We start from the raw sequence: 16,952 nt of genomic DNA, 5'->3' as shown, positions 1-16,952 counted from the left end.
TTACCTCACTTAAAGTTTGCAGGGTTTTGTTGAGTTCTGATCGTCTGTTAAAAAAATGAGAAATTGATATGAAGGAGATCATTGGTGATGTTAAGTTCAAAACAAGTTAGACTTTTAGCAATTAAATTAAGCATATGGTATTTATTGCTTGCAGTGCTCACTCTGAAGAAATACTGGGTATAACAAGAGATTCCTAGGTGGGAAAAATTCATTATTTATATGACAAGGGAAACTAACCAGACAGAAGCTGTATCGGTTCTAGCCAACAGCAAGATATAAATTATGGTTGAACAATCTTATTTCATTAGGCTACTGCAACCCCCAGGCAGCTGCTTCTGGCAAAGGGCCAGAGGAAGAGCCGGCCGGAAGCAAAATTTCTGAGAGGGGCCAGCCACTCACCCTGGGGTCTGTCTCTGATTTCTTACTCATTCTCTCTCCAACTGACCCCACCTGCCCTCTAGCACTCCCCAGCCCTGCCTTCCTCTCCTCACAACTCCTCTTTAGGAATTTCCCTCATTCCTCTCCTCCAATCCCACTCCAACAACAGTTTTATTTCTTCAATGTGGCAGAGCTTCACATGAACTTAGGATGAAAGAAATCTAGTTAAAGAACTCACGTGAAGGCAGCGATTCTCAACTGGGGTGACTCTGCCCCCCCAGGGACATCTGGCAATATCTGGAGACATTTTTGATTGTCACAATTGGGGGCAGGGTGCTCCCTGCATCTAGTGGGTAGAGGCCAGGGATCTGTTACACATCCTACAATGCTCAGCACAGCCCCACATAACAAAGAATGATCAGGCCCCAAATGTCAACAGTGCTGAGGCTGAGAAATCCTGCTCTAAGGACTGGGCAATAGTTCTTGGCTCCAGGGAAGGTCTGGAGAGAAGAGAAGTATCGTGGCAACAGTAGTCAGCTAGCTTTTCAAGCTGGCAGGAGCTGCTCCTGCAGAACTGTGCTCAGAGGCCACCTTCTTTCTGGGGTTTCCCTGGCCACTCCAGTCATGTCCAACTACTCTGCCTACTCGATATTCAGACACTCAGAACATCCTTTGGTAGCCTGTACGTGTCACCTTCATTGCAGGGATTATACTGTATCGTTATCATTTGTTTGCTTCCTGCTTCTTTCCCATCAGACTCTAGATTCCTGCTTCTCAAAATTGGCCTCGTGCTGGAACCACCTAGGGAGTTTTCAAAAACACCAATGCCTGCAACTCAGGCCCCAAATACCCATTTAATTGTTATGGAGTGTGCCTGGATAGCAGGCATTTTAAAAGCTCCCCAGGTGATTTTAATATACAGTCAGGGTTGAGAACCACTGCTCTAGACCCAGTTTTCCATCTCAGAGAGTTGGGTTTATCCCCATTTGTATCCCCAATGCCTAGCACACAGTAGGTGTTCAACAAATGCTTGGTGGCTTTAAATGAACTCATCTATATTTCAAGTCTAGCAATTAAAACGAATTACTTACAAGTATGCTAGGTTGTGTTCTATTTACGAACTTGTGAGTTTAAAAACATGTTTCCTATCACATGTGGTTTTTTTTAATTGATACCTTGGAAAAGTTTTTCTCTTCAGTGTCATCACAGATACTCCTCAGAGCTTCTGGATTTGGTTCAAAAGTTTACGAAAATCTCTTTTGAAAGATAATAGCAAGGTTGAGAGTGGATGAATTTCACCTGTGACAGTCAAGGTGCGCCTGTCTGCTGGCCGACATTTTGACCTATTGTCTAACTAGGAGCATTTATTTGTAATGCATTTCTTACTATCTGTGCTTACCCTTGTAAACTGAGGTCTACTTAACAAAGACCTCTCTCTGACTTTCGAATGACCGATGCCTCATGAAAGCATGAGTAAATGGTATACATGGAGTCCTACCTTGAACTCTTATTTCAACCTGGCTGGCTACCAAATCATATTAAAACCCAAATACCATTTCAAATGGAGCTCTTGAAACCGTGGGTAATTATTAGTCAAATCCATTTCGCCTATAACCTGCCTTCACTAATCAAAGTCCTTTTAAGACCTGCATGTCCTCCAAGCAGCATGTAGCCTAAACAATAAGATGTTTTCCCGAGTTGTTTTCCAGGAACTTGGAGTCAGCTGTATCTAGTTCTAGCTGAACTGGTTAAGACGGGATAGGACCCGTGACCCTCCAACTGGGCATGCGCGAGTGTCCGATGTCCTTGGCATCAGAGGGCTGAAAACTCCACCCTCAGATGGTGCTAAGCGCCTCCATTTTTGAACATGCAGAGGTCTGTAGCTTAGTAACACCTGCACAGAACAAAGCTTATCCACCTTTTTCCAATCACCTTTCCCCATGCTCCCCACGCTCCCCAGCCTCAGACTGCCCTGCCACTTTATTCTTTACCTCATAAATACCCCAAGTCCCTGGCCTTTGGGGAGGCAGATCTGAGACTTGTCCTCCTCATGTGGCTGCCTTGGGAATAAACCCTTCTCTTTGCTGCAAACCTTGGCCTCTCAGTGTTTTGGCTTGCTGTGCATTGGGCAAAACGAATCTGGTTTGGTGACACTCTTACATATTCGATAGCATCAAAGAGAACAGCCTCACAGGGATATTAGTTGAAGACAGGCGACTATGGTTAGTTTGCAAAGATCTCAAGAACCAATTCCTTATGACCTCTGGGGTCTGTCTCTTTCCTATTCTCAGTTTCCAAAAGTATAGATAGCGCAACAAGTATCTTTCCGTAGTTGATGTCTTAAGTTTTAAATCAAACAGCAGACTGATTACTCACTTCAATTCCCTTAGAGACAGGATTCCAGTTGAGGTGCCATTAGCCATAACTTGATTCTGCTAGAAGCACAAAATCATTAAGAATACAACAAATATTGTTTTGCTTTATAACACTTTCTAAGAAGAAGCTGTTCTTCAGTTTTGTTGGGCATCCAAAGAACTACACCCCAAAGACTGTGATTCCTAACGGCATGGAATATTGTCTAGCAAACGATCAAATATATATTGGCTGAGTCAGTTTTTGTTTTTATGTTTTCTTTAAAAAAATATTCTGAATCAGCAAGTCTGATGTGCTAATTTCTATCTTTTGTTGTTCCAAGGGGTCCCCCAAAAGAACACTATTAAAGTTCTCTATGTGAATGTAAACAGGGACACTTGGTAGCAACCATCACTGCATTTCTAGCACCTAGCTCATTGCCTGGCACATAGTAGGTGCTCAGGAAATATTTACTGAATTAACAAACCATATTTAGCTGGGATCTTCTGAACCAATCTAGGTTATGGGAAGGCTGATACTACTGTGTCTGAATCCCCCATGGGGTGAACAGGATCAGATTGAGAAGACAATCTTTAGGTTCAATATATTACATTTCTTACTGCTAGGAGTTTCTAATATAATTTCAAATTTTGACTGGCAATAGAACTGTATCATATAAACACTCTATTCAGCATCAAGCCTAGTGAAAACTAAAATATAATTTTTAACAAAATACCACGATTATCATGAAGTCAAGCCCTCCCAACAAAGCTAATGTTTCAACAACACGTACTTTATTTAAATTTAGTGATTAAATATGCTAAATATCAGAAATAATTTGAACCTTAAATCTTTAAATACATGAAAATTCACTTTTTAAATTGCAATTAAAAAGTCTTTAAAACCTACCTGGGTAACATTGCTTTCTTCATCATATTGAAACACGATCTCACCTCTAAAAAAGGCTAAAAATAAATTTTCAAAAAGCAATTTGAAACTTGCATCCTTAGAGTTTGAGGATTAATACAATACAGAAAAATATTATCAGATTACTTTATAAACAATTTCATCAAATTCTTTGTTATTCACATTTACTTTCTTTTCTATCACAAAGTTACCCAACGATTATCAATCAGTATAATTTTCAGAAAATATCAACTATACATTTTATGTGGGAATGCAGAAAAACAAAAGACTTGTCCCCTTGTCAAGAAATTTTATCCCTATCTATGTGCTTCGCATCAGGACTTTGTTTCCCTTAATGATGTTAACTGGGGAACTGTGGCTCTAACACTGCAAATCTTTTTAAGCTGTTATAGTTGCAGTTATGGGAGACATGGGAGGGAGGGCAAAAGGATTTCTCAGCAGTTACACAGCCTTATGAAAGTCTATTTATTCCTTGCCATTTTGGGTTTTTCTTTTTTGTTTTAAAATACAGCTACCAGATGAAAATAAAAATATATATATAATAATAAAATAAAATACAGCTACCAAATGCACTATCTTTCCTAGGAGCAAAGTTGAGATTTTGCTTTGAAACCTGAACAGAATGCAGAGCAAATCCTTTCTTCAGCTGAAAAACTCACTGTGGCTTTCGTCCCAGAAACACCAGAAAACCCTGTTCTGAAAATGCTCTCCTTGGGAAACACAACTCAATTTCAGTCAATGCCATTTCCTGCAGGGTATACTGGGAAGGGCTTTGGCTCTATCTGGAGACAAAACAGAGACTCCTTAACAGAAGTACACTGTGTGCACTTCATAATCTACAGAGACAAAAAACTGGCCTCCTGATCAGAAGGGCAAGGATATCATATAAACAAGAGCAGGATGCAGCCAACTCTTTTGGTAAGAGATCAGAAAGTAAATATTTGAGGTTTTGTGGGCTATAGGTTCTCTGTCGAAACTACTCAACTTTGCGGTTGTAGCGTAAGAGCAGCCATAGACAGTATATAAATGAATGGCATGGCTGTGTTCCCATGAAACTTTATTTACGAAAACATGTGGCAGGCTATTATCTGGACTATGCGTAGTAGTTTGCCAACTCCTGAGCTAGAGGGTGGAAGGCCACCCCGTCTCATCTTTTATTGCACTACAAAGTACAACTGATTCCTACAGCCAAGGACCCAGTGGTCCACTTCCCCTTAAAATGGCTGACAACGCCACTAGGCCAGTGATTAACATGATTTATCTATTCCAGCAACCTTTCTACTGAGAACCTCAAACTCTGCATATTGATACTGAAATTTCAATTAATGCACTACATAATTATTAAAAGTAAAGATAATTGATGGGGCTTCCCTGGTGGCGCAGTGGTTAAGAATCCACCTGCCGATGCAGGGGACACAGGTTCGAGCCCTGGTCTGGGAAGATCCCACATGCCGCGGAGCAACTAAGCCTGTGTACCACAACTACTGAGCCTGCGCTCTAGAGCCCACGAGCCACAACTACTGAGCCCGTGTGCCACAACTACTGAGCCCACGTGCCTAGAGCCCGTGCTCCTCAACAAGAGAAGCCACCGCAGTGAGAAACCCGCGCACCGCAACGAAGAGCAGCCCCCGCTCGCCACAACTAGAGAAAGCCCGCGCATAGCAACGAAGAACCAACGCGGCCAAAAATCAATTTAAAAAGAAAAGATAATTGATACATGCATAGAATTACTCGTACATTTTTGCAAAAATCTTAGCTTTTAAAAACTTATTTAGTGCCTGTGTGTGTGTGCTGACACCCACAATTTTTCTCCCTCACCTCTCCATTCTCCAAGTTCATCCCTCAGTCTTACTCAGCACATGCTGAGTTTCAAGAATGTGCTGGGCGCACAGGGGTGGCAGAGCAACCAGGAAGCAACCACCTTCTGACCCTCAGCCTAACTCTACCTGGTCAGCTCTCAGTTTTTTCACCAGCCTCCATTTCCCTTAATGAATCCAGATTGGAAACTGCAAGAAGTGAAGGTTTCTAGTTTCTGGGAGGATATCGTGGAATTTCTGGTGACAAAACAGTAGGTCCCCTGAAGAGGCTGTTTTCACCAGACACTAAAACAGATGGTCAATTCAGTAGCTTAACTGGGGAAAACATTACTCTAACCAGCTTCCTGGCATCTGTTACTCAAGATGACCAGGTTTTTTTTTGACTTAATGTTCAATTTTCAGTTATCAAACATCATGTAGACATAACACTAAGCTAGACATTAGTCACCAGTCCAAAACATAGATGAAGCATGAAAATAACGAAATTATGGAGAATTCCGTGAAGAGAAGGGTAAGAGAGGAGGGAGAGGAGAAGGAGGAGAGAAGAGAGTTCCACAATATATAAAAGTGAAATGTATCCAACAAGTTTCTGCTCCCTTTAATCAAAGCCAGCTAACACTTTCCTGCTATATTCGACCTGGAGCATACTATCAGCAGAAAGCTGATGTAAGTAAACCTCACAATCACATAAACAGAAAGTGTCTGTGGAACATTCTTTCAATGGAAGTTTTCTAAACTATCCAACCTTAACTTACTTCACTTGAAATTGTTTCCTATGTTTTTCAAAGAAATTATTAAACTGTTAAAAGGAACAGAATAAAAGGAAAACATTCCTATAATGATTGGCTTTTTTGTATCACTGGAGCTACACTAAGACTTCAATATTATAAAATACTTTGTTACTCTCCTCTTCTTTCTTCCCATGGTCCAGTTCTGACCTGCCATACCATGTTTTTCTGTTTTTCACATCTCTTTCATTGGTTTTAATAAGGAAGGGACCCCAGAGAGCCAAACCAACGTCAGAAAAGTGGTTGTTTCATTCCTTCTGGCCCATGGCAGAAGGGAAAATATTCCCATTTCAAAAATAGCATGTTCTCAAGCGACTGCCATCTTAATTTTTAAAAATAGTGGACAGTCTAGTTAGAGATGGCAAAATACACTATGGGCACTACTGCAATTAGCGTCCAATTAAACTAGGTGTACGTAAGATTTGCAACATTCTAGTAGAGTGGTTTGTTTTATTTTTAGCAAAAGACAACATCCTGTTTCTAAGTTATAATACTTAAGGTCCTATGGAGAACCTTGAGGATATTATATATAAGAACTGGCTTTCAATAATTAAGTTCATTATTATGTTCATAAATCAACTCTAAGGGCATTAGCTATGGATTTAAAGCTATGGTGAAAAATATTTGGTGCAGAGCTTCACGTTCTCATATTAAGGAAGTTAACCCATTATCTCACTTTCAGCCTGATCTAAAATTTGCTTTTGTTTTCATTCGAGACTCTTAGTAGCCAGGTGTGATGAAAGGAGATAAATCAGAGGGGCACACATCACATACTCAACGGCAGGAAAACAAACCATTTCTCTGTGGAGCTAATTTACCCGGTAATGTGTAGTGTACACAAGAACTAACCTGAGTCATTGCAACTAGATGACAAATTGCAGATATTTCTCTGGGGTTTGACACCTGCAAAGAAAACACAACACAGCGGGTTAAGCATGTAAACATCTGCGCTTACATACTACATTAAGAGAATTCACAAATTCAAGCATTAAGCGTGTACCCAAAATATTACATGTTGGATATAATTGGCTGGATGAATTCCACAAAGACTAAAGGAATGAGAATTTTCATTTCTTAGTAGTTCAATTATGGAACTGGACTCTACTATTCTTTAGTATGTCAGTGTCTGATCCCCTACTCCCTAAAATTTCTTTGTCCCATTCCCAATTAATCCCTCTTCTGTCCAATATAAAAGGAACAGCATGAATACAATCGAGTATAGAGACTTTAAATGAAATAGCCCTTCCCTACTCATAGGTCCTCCTTCCTTTCCTAGGCAGGGGATTCCATGAACACTCTAACGCTGGTCTTAGCTCCTTATGCAAATGTATGTATGAAATAACATCAATGTCATGATGTCATTTCACATGGGCAAAAACTACAAAATTCAAAAAATGTTTGCTGAGCACCTACCTTATTCTATAGGCTTTGGGAGGTTCCAGATACAGACCCTGCCCTCAACAAGCTTACAATCTAGTGAGTGATACTGGCCAGTAAATAAAAAGTTACAGTGAGGGCAAAATGGAGTGATGGACAGTACAACAGATGACGTAGGCATACAAAGGAGGCAGAGACGAATGGGAGGTGAAATAAGCCATGTTAGAAAAAATACTTCATACGTATTAACCTGAGAAATACTTTCTCCTTTGGTGAAAGGAGAGGTACATCTCTTCTTTGATTTGATTTACTCTGCTGAGAATCTTCCCTTCATTAATTTCATCCTTTTGGCAAAGTATAAGAAATCTATAATAAGTGTGAGAGGCAAATGCTGATAATGTATTAGCAGACTGCCAAGGGGAGAAGGTTGTCATATTTTGATGTCCCTGTTAGGTCTGGTTTGGTCAGAATTAACGTATGCAATGCCTGATTGCTATTTTATTTCTATAGTACTTTATGAGTGCTTAATTCTTCCCTAAGAGAACTAGTTTGGACACAAACTAAAATTATAATTTGAGTTAGTGCATGCGATGTGGTTCCTGCCAGAATGATTTAGTTGACATTTGGTGTGTAGGCATCACGTTTCAGCTAAGAGTTTTGATTCTGTGAGCGAACTGAATTTAGGTGCCAAAAGTTACCTGACATGTAGATTTCTATATTGTTCTGCAGCAATGTTACCCACACCAAAAGAGAAAGATTTCATTTTAAATATACTTGCTTATGGACATAACTCACTGGAAACATACACTATGCAAATACTATAGATTACTATGGATAGTAATGCTTTAATGTTCTTGGTCAAACATTGTTCTATTGCTTACTAAGCTTTTCATTCTCTCATCTCCATCTCTCATCTTTCTTGAAATTTTAGTAGCACCTTTGTTTCCAGTGATGCGTATCTTTTGCTACTCGTTCATACTGAGAATTTTCTTTCCTATTGTTAGGGCTGTTATCCATAATTCCCTCCAAGTACATGGCCACAAGTCAGCCTTTAAATCATGAGCGAGAAAACTCTGGCTGTAATGGGCCAACCCTATTGTAAATATTTTAGGCTTTGTGTGTCATATAGTCTCTGTTGCAGCTACTCTACTATTCCTTGTGGCGGGAAAGTAGCCATAGACAATGTGTAAACAAATGGGCATGGCAGTGTTCCAATAAAACTTTATTTACAAGAACAGGTGGTGGGCCATATTTGGCCCACAGGCCATAGTTTGCCAACCCCTGCTTTAAATCAACTGGAAGCCTTTGTTAAGCAAATCATGTATCCTTAATCTTATAATAGGCACTTAATAGTACATCCCTTATTTGATTTAAAAAGAGTTTGAGGTTCACTCCTCTAAGAATCTTTCCTTCATAAATTGCATCTCACTGATAATCATTAGCACCAGCCCTTCTATCTCTCATGATTCTTATCCATGTCAGAATCACTTGTGAAATCATTGCCTTTATCTGCACACGTGTTCATGCTGGTTACCTGTTTGCCTTGTCTCTCCTCATAGACTAGAAGATTCTAGAGGGCGGGCATTGTGTCTGATCATTATTATATAACCCCAAACACTTAGTACAATTTAAGGTACCCAGTGCATAAACACCTACACGTGAAGAACAGATTTGATTTTTAAAAGACAGGAAAAAAGAGAAAGAAAACATAAACACCAGCCATTTGTTTAATTTTACTTTAGTTACAAAAAAAGAAAGTCTTGATATTGATAATAAGTCATACCTGATGCATTGAAGGTTTTTACTATAGTGATTTTAGTTTTTTCTGCAAAGAAGCAATTTAAATATTAGAGCAGAATTGTTATTTTTAAAAAACAATTTGCCATGAGTATCATTTTAGTGAACTGCTAAGAAAATCAAACCGTTGACACATTTAAGACACTATTGGTCATCTCAGCAGCAGAATGAATGAGAATTACATACTCAGATCATATAGCATTGGCAGAGGGTGGGTCTGGATTCAGATTCCTACATTTACCCAGTTAGATCATTCCTGTTACCCCACTGCCTGCATAATTCTACTGCAGTTTCCATGCGCTGCTGCTAGACAAATTAATGTGAACTTACACTTCAGATATGCAGAATTAAGTCACTATCAGGACCTTCGGGTGATAGGTTGTAAGGAGCAGGTGATTCAGAATAAAAATGAATGGAAATAGTAAACACAGGATCTACTATCAAAATATTGCTACTATACCCGAATATCAACAGTGTCCTCCTACCTTCTTTAGGAGTTAATAATAATAATATAATATTATTGATAGATAAAATTATTCTCAGAGAGGCTGAGACTATCCAACTACAGTCATCCAACAAGCTCACAGCAGAACCAGGACAGAATTATTCCAAGTCCATGACTCACAGGCAAATATTAACACACTCTGAAGAAACGAACCTTAGAAATATCTTCCCGACACACTTTGGGAACAGAGCCCATGGCTTATTTCCCAGATAATAGAGAACCAGGCTCAGAAATCCTTACTGTAAGGATGGCCAGTTAGAAGAGACTGTGTTCCGGGCACAGACTTACAAAGAAGGTCTGTCTCCTAGGGTGAGTAGCAAGTTCTGAAGAAAACACAAAGCTCAGATCTTGGAGAAACACTTAAGAATGATGACGTTATCCTGACAGTTTCAGAAATCTCATGTCTGTATGTGTTATTGACAAGCTTCTGTTTCAGTGTGTGAAAGACCCATGGGCAATGATCGGTGGTAATTATAAAAGCTGACAGCATTTTGCATTACTATTAAGAATCCTTTTAATATATTATTTTGTTTTGCCCTGACACTTTCCTTTCCAGAGCAAACAAAACACAGCTGTGAAATGAACTTCTGATTCCAGTAAAAAAATCTTTGGGGGAAAAGTGTTCAACCTCACAAATATGAAAACATGCAAAATAGAACCTAAGGAATTGAGAGGAAAATCTAATAGTGTATGACATAGTCTCAGCTCTAGGCAAAGGTACGGTTACAAAGACATTCTCATCCACTGCAGACAGGAATGTTGTTGGGTGCAACTTTTCTAAAAGGTAATTGGGCAATTGGTATCAAGGGCCTTAAAATATTCATAATGCTGACCCAAATAAGTCCAATCCTTGAAGAGCATTCTACAAAAATCAGGGAGAAATGCAAAGATGTTGGCACAAGGATGTTCACTGCAGCAATTTCTATTTAAAAAGCAGAAACAGGGACTTCCCAGTCCAGTGGTTAAGACTCTGCACTCCCACTGCAGGGGGCACGGGTTCCATCCCTGGTTGAGGAACTAAGATCCCGCATGCTGCGCAGTGCAACAACAACAACAAAAAAACAAGTAGAAACAAATTTAATGTTCACACATGGTACACGACGGAATATTACCAAGTCATTAATAGTAAGGGATGCTGGAAAATACTTATAATTTAATATGAAGTCAAAAGGGTAAGATACAAAAAAGTATGTAAACTATGACTATTTTGTTATATATATATACATAGTGTGTATATATATATATATGATACTGAATGGAAATATACCAAATTATTAACAGTAATAGTCGTAGGAAGGTAACATTAAAGATGATTGCTATTTTCTTCTTTGCATTTTTCTATATTCCCCATTTTTTATGAGCTAAGATGTATTACTACTGTAATCAAAAAAATTGTAAATGTTATTTTAAATGGAGTGCTATGGCCATAAGAGTTTGGAAGTTCAGGAGTGTGGTGACACCAGAATTATAGTTCAATGTCAAAGTAAAACGAGTAATAAATCAACAGTTGGAGTCATAGGAAATGGGCAAGGAGATAACTTTTACTAACCCAGAAGACCACACAAGTGAGAAACTCAAGAAGCCACAGAAGACAAGTTATTATATTTAGAAATAACTTGACATTACCTGTTTTGTTCAAAGTAGATAATACGCTCGAAGTAGCATCTGAAATAAAATGATAAAAATTAGCACGGCTATTGACATGGTTAACAAATACATGCATCTTCCTAAGTTCCTTAAACATTTCACTTTTCCCCAAATCCTGGAGAAGTTAGAGACTTTTGCAAAAGCCAACTGGTCCACCCCCTCACGACACTAGCCATTCCCCAACCCGCGTAGACCATTCCTCAGCAAGTATTCATTCATTTAAAAATGTGTTTCCTGAACACGTTTTACGTGTCTAAAACACAGCAGCACTCCTATAATCATTAGATTTAAATAAACCTATTTATGTTGTTTAATATTCTGTCCCCTTTTTTTCTCTATTATAATGAAAGTCTCTAAGGGATATGACATTTCCGTAGTTAGTAGTAACTTTAATATTATACATAGCCCTATAGATGCTTAATGCATTTGTACCTAAAGGTATACTCTTATAAAACAATCGTTAACAAATTCTAGTTTAAATTTGGAGTTCTTGAACATGATATTCAACGAACTTTTAAGGAAATCTCATTTTGATCGTTTCACTTAAAATCCAATTTAAAATCTACCCTATTGGTATTTCTTTAAATGAAAATCCTTCTAGAATTTATTATTCTGGATGAAACTTTAAGGGGGAAAAAAAGGCCTGTAATATATTATTGCACTTAAAAAAAAAAAACCCCACACAAATGGGATCCAAAAACTACTGCCAAGGCTATTTTAAAGATGTTTTTTCACTGTAAAAAGTAATTGCACATAAAAATGATAATGTCTTGGGCTTCCCTGGTGGTGCAGTGGTTGAGAGTCCACCTGCCGATGCAGGGGACACGGGTCCGTGCCCCGGTCCGGGAAGATCCCACATGCCGCGGAGCGGCTAGGCCCATGAGCCATGGCCGTTGAGCCTGTGTGTCTGGAGCCTGTGCTCCCCAACGGGACAGGTCACAACAGTGAGAGGCCTGCGTACCGCAAAAAAAAAAAAAAAAAGATAATGTCTTTCCTTCCCACTGGACCAAATGTGAATTTAAACCAGTTTTGATTGGCATGAGTTGCATCTATGATTGTTTAGCTCCTTAACCACCAACCACATGGTGAGATTTCATCTTAACTAAGGGATTGTGAAAAGTGTTGGGTTTTTGACTGCAATAAGATGGAAGGCTGTCTACCCACAGAGAAAGGGAACAGAATGTGCTGCCCTGCCCACCTCCCTCGATTATAGCCCAATTCTTTGCCCTTTTCCCTAGCATGAAGCCAGATTTTTTTTTCATTTCATACTATTTAAAAATTGATAAAATCATCTGTAAAAAAAAGGCTGTCTCTGAACACTTTGTGCCTCTAAATCTACGGTGAATCACATTAAAGTCACTGGATGTGCTTTTCCCATTTAAACAATCTGTCCTGTAAAGTGTGTTCACATCGTGTTGGAGAGCAAGTAGAGCTCTCAAAATGTGATCGATATTTCTTTCCTTTCACAGCACAGTTAGAATGGTGTACGGCTGTCCTCCTTCCACAATAAGAATGTTATCATTTAACCAGAAAGTTTAGGTTGCTCTCCAGGGTCGATGGTCTGGGGGATTTTTTGTGTTTGTTTGTGTTTGTTATTTGAATAAGGAAACCTTCAACACCATTCATTATACTTATATTCATATTAAGGGTTATCAATTTTCACTTGCTACAGAAAAATTCTCACCATTTAAGCTTGTAGTTTCAACCTCTTTTGACCCAAGGAAAAATGACAAGACAAAGGTATGATTAAATCAAAAACTTAACAAATTGGGGTAAATATAGGTTTAAATTTTTTCAAAATCTTGCCTGGAGTACCATTGGAGTAGGGGACAAAACCAACAAGAGATGATTCAGCTGCAGGAGAAAAAAAAATTCCAATTAATACTTTGAAACAATTATTTATTGAGTTTTAAGGAGTTAAACTTTTGAGATATAATTATGAAAAGTAGAAAACAGGCTATCAGACCAACATGTAGTTAAATCTGCAAGTCCCATAATCACTCAGTGAGTATACATTTAATCAGAAAATCATAAAGAAAGAACCCAAGAGATGAAATGAGTACAACTGTTTCATTTTACAGGTAAAGAATATGAGACTCATGACCACGAAGCTTGCTCTGACCTATGGAATATTATGGAAATAACTTTAGGAACCACAACAAAATAGAGACATACTACTTTCAAAATTTTTCAGCCACAGAGTCCTAGAAAACATTTTATAGTTTAATAATTTGTCACACTACAATTATGAAACATATTGGCACATAGGTTCTATTCTGTTTATAATGACACCTGGTAACTTTTCTCATAATGAATTTAAGATTTAAAAAAATGACACTGCTATCACTCAATACTGTACTACCTAACACAACTTCCTGGTAAGTTATTTTAAAATATGGCTGCTGGGACTTCCCTGGTGGTGCAGTGGTTAAGAATCCGCCTGCCAATGCAGGGGACACGGGTTCGAGCCCTGGTCCAGGAAGATCCCACATGCTACGGAGCAACTAAGCCCGTGCGCCACAACTACTGAGCCCGCATGCCACAACTACTAAAGCCCGCATGCATAGAGCCCGCGCTCCGCAACAAGAGAAGCCACTGCAACGAGAAGCCCGCGCATCTCAATGAAGAGTAGCCCCCGCTCGCCGCAACTAGAGAAAGCCCATGCACAGCAACGAAGACCCAACATAGCTAAAATATTTTTTAATTAAAAAAAATAATAAAATAAAATATGGCTGCTATTAAGACAATCAGGTTGTAAATTTCCTGTGGAATAACTCTATTTATGCTAAGAGGTCAGTCTACTGCACACACTTTGCATGTTTAAATATTAAAAAGATCCAATGGCTTGACCTCTCCGTATACACAGGACAAGTAAACATTTTACAACTAAACTGAGCTTTGCAATAGGGAGCCTGATATTCAGCTGGTAAGGACAACATTTGGGTGTGTCGAGGCGCTTGGCTGGCCTGTCTGTTTTAGACCAATCATGCGTTGGCTGAAACACACACACCCTGTCTGTCCTACATTATTCCTTCCAAATTTTGTCATTTTTTTAAATTACCAAGTATATTTCTTGAGAAGTAAGACAGTTCCTGAGCAATAAGATTCAAAGCCTGGGTATGGAATCCTTTGCTCTTGGGGCAGAACAATACAATTGCCCAAAGGTGGTTTTTAATCAATGGCTATTCATTTTTCTGATTGGAGAGGAATGGGTGACACCATCCAAAGAGGCCTGCAGGCACAGCCGCCTGTCCATCCCTGGATGTGTGCTGGCTTTCCCCTGGGGCCCTGGGGCTGTGCCTGGCATCATTGTGTGCCTCCAAACCCTCGACCTCATTCCATGCAAACAGAGTTTTGCAAAGATATCACCATGATTAAGTCTGAGAAGGCTACTGCAGCAGAAGAAAAATACAGTGGTTCATTTTATCCTAGAAGTTTAATAACAAGGGGGCAAACTGGCTTAGTTAAAAGAGCTTGGGCTTTGGAGATTTGCAGTCCTGGGTTTGAATCTCTGTCCTGTTACTTAATAACTTAATAATAATGATCAGAGACTTCCCTGGTGGCACAGTGGTTAAGAATCTGTCTGCCAATGCAGGGGACACGGGTTTGAGCCCTGGTCTGGGAAGATCCCACATGCCATGCAGCAACCAAGCCCGTGCGCCACAACTACTGAGCCTGCGCTCTAGAGCCCGCAAGCCACAACTACTGAGCCTGCACGCCACAACTACTGAAGCCCACACACCTAGAGCCCGTGCTCCACAACGAGAGAAGCCACCGCAATGAGAAGCCAGTGCATTGCAATGAAGAGTAGCCCCTGCTCACCGCAACTAGAGAAAGTCCACGCACGCAGCAACGAAGACCCAACGCAGCCGAAAATAAATAAATAAATAAAATTCTAAATAAGTAAATTTGTAAAACATAATAATAATGATCGTTATTACTTACTGAGGGTTTACTCTGTGCTAGGCACATGTGTTATCTCATTTCATCTTCACAACTTCCCTATGAAGCGAGTACTGTTATTCTCTTCAATTTACAGATGAAAAAACTGAGGCACAGAAAGGTGAAGGAACTTGTCCAAAGCCACACAGATAGCAATGGAGGTGGGGGGGCGGGGGGGTGGCCAAATTCAAACCCAAGTAGTGCGGCTCCAGAGAATGTGTGAACATGAGCAAGTTTCATCCTCTCTGACCCTCGGTTTCCTCATCTATAACATGAATATAACGATCCCTATACTGCAAGACTGGAAGCAAAAAGATGTCGGAAGACTCCCAGACATTTAGTATGTGCATGAGCAGTAATAGCGATCATTACTAATTTCAGTTAAATGAATTAATAACAGTAGAAGCTCATTTTCACACAACTAAGGACAATGTGAGTTGACTCACTCCTTACCGTAAAAGATTGTTCTGTACTATATGGTATATATATCACAGAATGAAACACAGAAGTAGGAGTTAGAGAAGCTATGTGCAGCCTCTGTGATGTAGGGCAAGAAGCCGTGTGAACTTAGATAAGTTACTCAGCCTCTCCAGGCTGCACCGTGTTATTAACTAAGGGATGGGGTGGGACCACTTTATCCCTGAGGTCCCGTTGTAGCCAGCAGTCTGGAATGCAGGTTCAGCTCCTGGTTCCTGCCAAGACGGGTCCTAGTTATAAATTTCTCTTTATTGATTTGCCTTCCCATTCTCATGAGTGCTAAGCCTTTAGAAGCCTTTTGAAAAATATTAATTCAGTGGGGTGCTGAGGAAGTATATTTAAGAGAACATCTCAACCCTCAAATATAGAAACATTTAGCATGTTTATGTCCTTGATACTCTTCAGGAGACATGAACTAGAATACTAAAAATAACACTGAAGAACTGAAGCAGTTACCATGATGAAAACCCACAACTTAGTCCCTAGCTTTCTTTAGCAATTGGGGGGGATTGATAGACTATCCTGTTGTCTGTGTCTGCTTTGATTTTTCGGGAGTAGGTTTAATGACAGAATTTAATTAAGCTTTATAGAAGAAAACAATTTTTCTGTATCTGACATTGCATGGAGAACTTTTAGAATATTTTGCTGAAATGCCCCCAAAGTCATGAAATAACAATCTTACCAGAAGGTGATAACAAACTGGAATTATCAGCATGCTCTGTTGACGAAAAAGGTGATTTAAAGTTAGTTTAGTTTGTAGATTAAACAACAGGGAACTACTGTATAATACAGGGAATTATTACAGTATCTTGTAATAACCTATAATGGAAAAGAATCTGAAACAGAATATATATATATATATATATATATATATATATATCTGAATCACTGTGCTGTACACCTGAAACTAACACGACATTATTGTAAATCAACTATACTTCAATT

General features: G+C 39.3%; 1 protein-coding gene across 24 annotated transcripts in view; it reads right to left on the bottom strand.

Annotated features, from left to right (window-relative positions):
* Positions 1-16,952, bottom strand: part of ADGRG2 (adhesion G protein-coupled receptor G2) — a 183,186-nt gene that overhangs the window by 30,753 nt on the left and 135,481 nt on the right. For 10 of the 24 annotated variants that reach the window (XM_073799607.1, XM_073799604.1, XM_073799606.1 and 7 more), the window contains 9 exons: positions 16,690-16,725; positions 13,395-13,442; positions 13,273-13,296; positions 11,568-11,606; positions 9,423-9,464; positions 7,112-7,165; positions 3,640-3,695; positions 2,755-2,813; positions 5-44 (listed from right to left, as the gene is read on the bottom strand). In XM_073799607.1, coding sequence (XP_073655708.1) covers positions 5-44; positions 2,755-2,813; positions 3,640-3,695; positions 7,112-7,165; positions 9,423-9,464; positions 11,568-11,606; positions 13,273-13,296; positions 13,395-13,442; positions 16,690-16,725 — 398 coding nt within the window. The remainder of the gene's footprint in view (positions 1-4; positions 45-2,754; positions 2,814-3,639; positions 3,696-7,111; positions 7,166-9,422; positions 9,465-11,567; positions 11,607-13,272; positions 13,297-13,394; positions 13,443-16,689; positions 16,726-16,952) is intronic. The other 14 variants (XM_073799588.1, XM_073799589.1, XM_073799590.1 and 11 more) reach the window with 14 other exon arrangements.

The sequence above is a fragment of the Tursiops truncatus genome, chromosome X, assembly GCF_011762595.2.
Source record: "Tursiops truncatus isolate mTurTru1 chromosome X, mTurTru1.mat.Y, whole genome shotgun sequence".
NCBI lineage: Eukaryota > Metazoa > Chordata > Mammalia > Artiodactyla > Delphinidae > Tursiops > Tursiops truncatus.
This window is presented reverse-complemented; position numbering and strand designations above follow the sequence as displayed.